The sequence below is a fragment of the Thermobia domestica genome, chromosome 1, assembly GCF_964235325.1.
Source record: "Thermobia domestica chromosome 1, izTheDome1.hap1.1, whole genome shotgun sequence".
In the NCBI taxonomy this organism is placed as follows: Eukaryota; Metazoa; Arthropoda; class Insecta; order Zygentoma; family Lepismatidae; genus Thermobia; species Thermobia domestica.
The window spans coordinates 110,683,146-110,684,164 of record NC_137454.1 but is presented as its reverse complement, the minus strand read 5'-3'; the positions used below and the strand labels follow the sequence as shown (position 1 = coordinate 110,684,164).

Sequence of the window (1,019 nt, the reverse complement as noted above, 5' to 3'; positions counted from 1 at the left end):
TTTCGTAATCCGTTTTCAGAATAAAATGTCGCACTAAACTGTGCCAGTTATAATTTATGCATTTAGAAACTACGAATATAGTGAACTCAATTTATGGCAAACTATCTTTTTCCACCTTATTTTAGCTCTCAGACTACACAGCTCTTTGCATTCCTTATGGAATTATTCACACTGGAAATTGTGGAATTATTCCGAATCACCCTAACTTCAACATACTTTCTATATGATGGACAGTACTATGAACAGACGGATGGAGTCGCCATGGGATCACCACTTTCACCAGCAGTTGCGAATTTCTTTATGGAAGATTTTGAACAAAAAGCATTAGAACTGACACCTTTCAAGCCGTCATGTTTTTATAGATTCGTAGATGATACGTTTGTCATCTGGCCTCACGGGGAGAAGACACTGCATTTATTCCTAGAATTTTTTAACAGACAACATAGTATCATCAAGTTCACAATGGGGATTGAAAAGGACGGATGCTTGCCATTCCTGGACATCCTCATCCGCCGGAAGCCCGATGGTAGTCTCGGCCATAGCGTCTACAGGAAACCTACTCACACTGACCTCTATCTCAATGGCAACAGTTTTCATCATAAGTCACAGCGAAACACCGTCATCAGCACACTAGTACATAGAGCGAAAGACATCTCAGACGAAGAATCCCTGCCTCGGGAACTGGATCATCTCAAGAAGACGCTACTCCAGAATAATTACAAGAAGCGTGATATCAGTTAGGCCCTGAAAAGGACCTTTTATGAACAGAGGAAATCCAAAGAAGAAACTGAAGAACCATTGAGTATAGCAGTTTTACCATACACTGGACAACTTTCTGGAAATATCTCCCGCATTCTGAAAAAACACAACATTAAGACCATACACAAGCCGCCACCAAAAATCAGAAACTTACTTCGCCCGATCAAAGATGACTTGGGCTTAAAGACACCAATCGTGTATCGTATTCCCTGTGAATGCGGAAAGGCTTATATAGGACAAACTGGACGCACAATTGAACA

General features: G+C 40.9%; 1 protein-coding gene across 1 annotated transcript; it reads left to right on the top strand.

Moving 5' to 3' along the window:
• Positions 1–261: 261 nt before the first annotated feature.
• On the top strand, positions 262–741 carry LOC145694591 (uncharacterized). Its single transcript, XM_081771002.1, has one exon. It carries the CDS (start codon positions 262–264, stop codon positions 739–741), a length of 480 nt encoding a protein of 159 aa, XP_081627128.1.
• Positions 742–1,019: the final 278 nt, after the last annotated feature.

Coding starts and splice junctions, on each gene's coding strand:
- LOC145694591 (XM_081771002.1), top strand. CDS start 262: ATGGGATCACCACTTTCACCAGCAGTTGCGAATTTCTTTATGGAAGAT.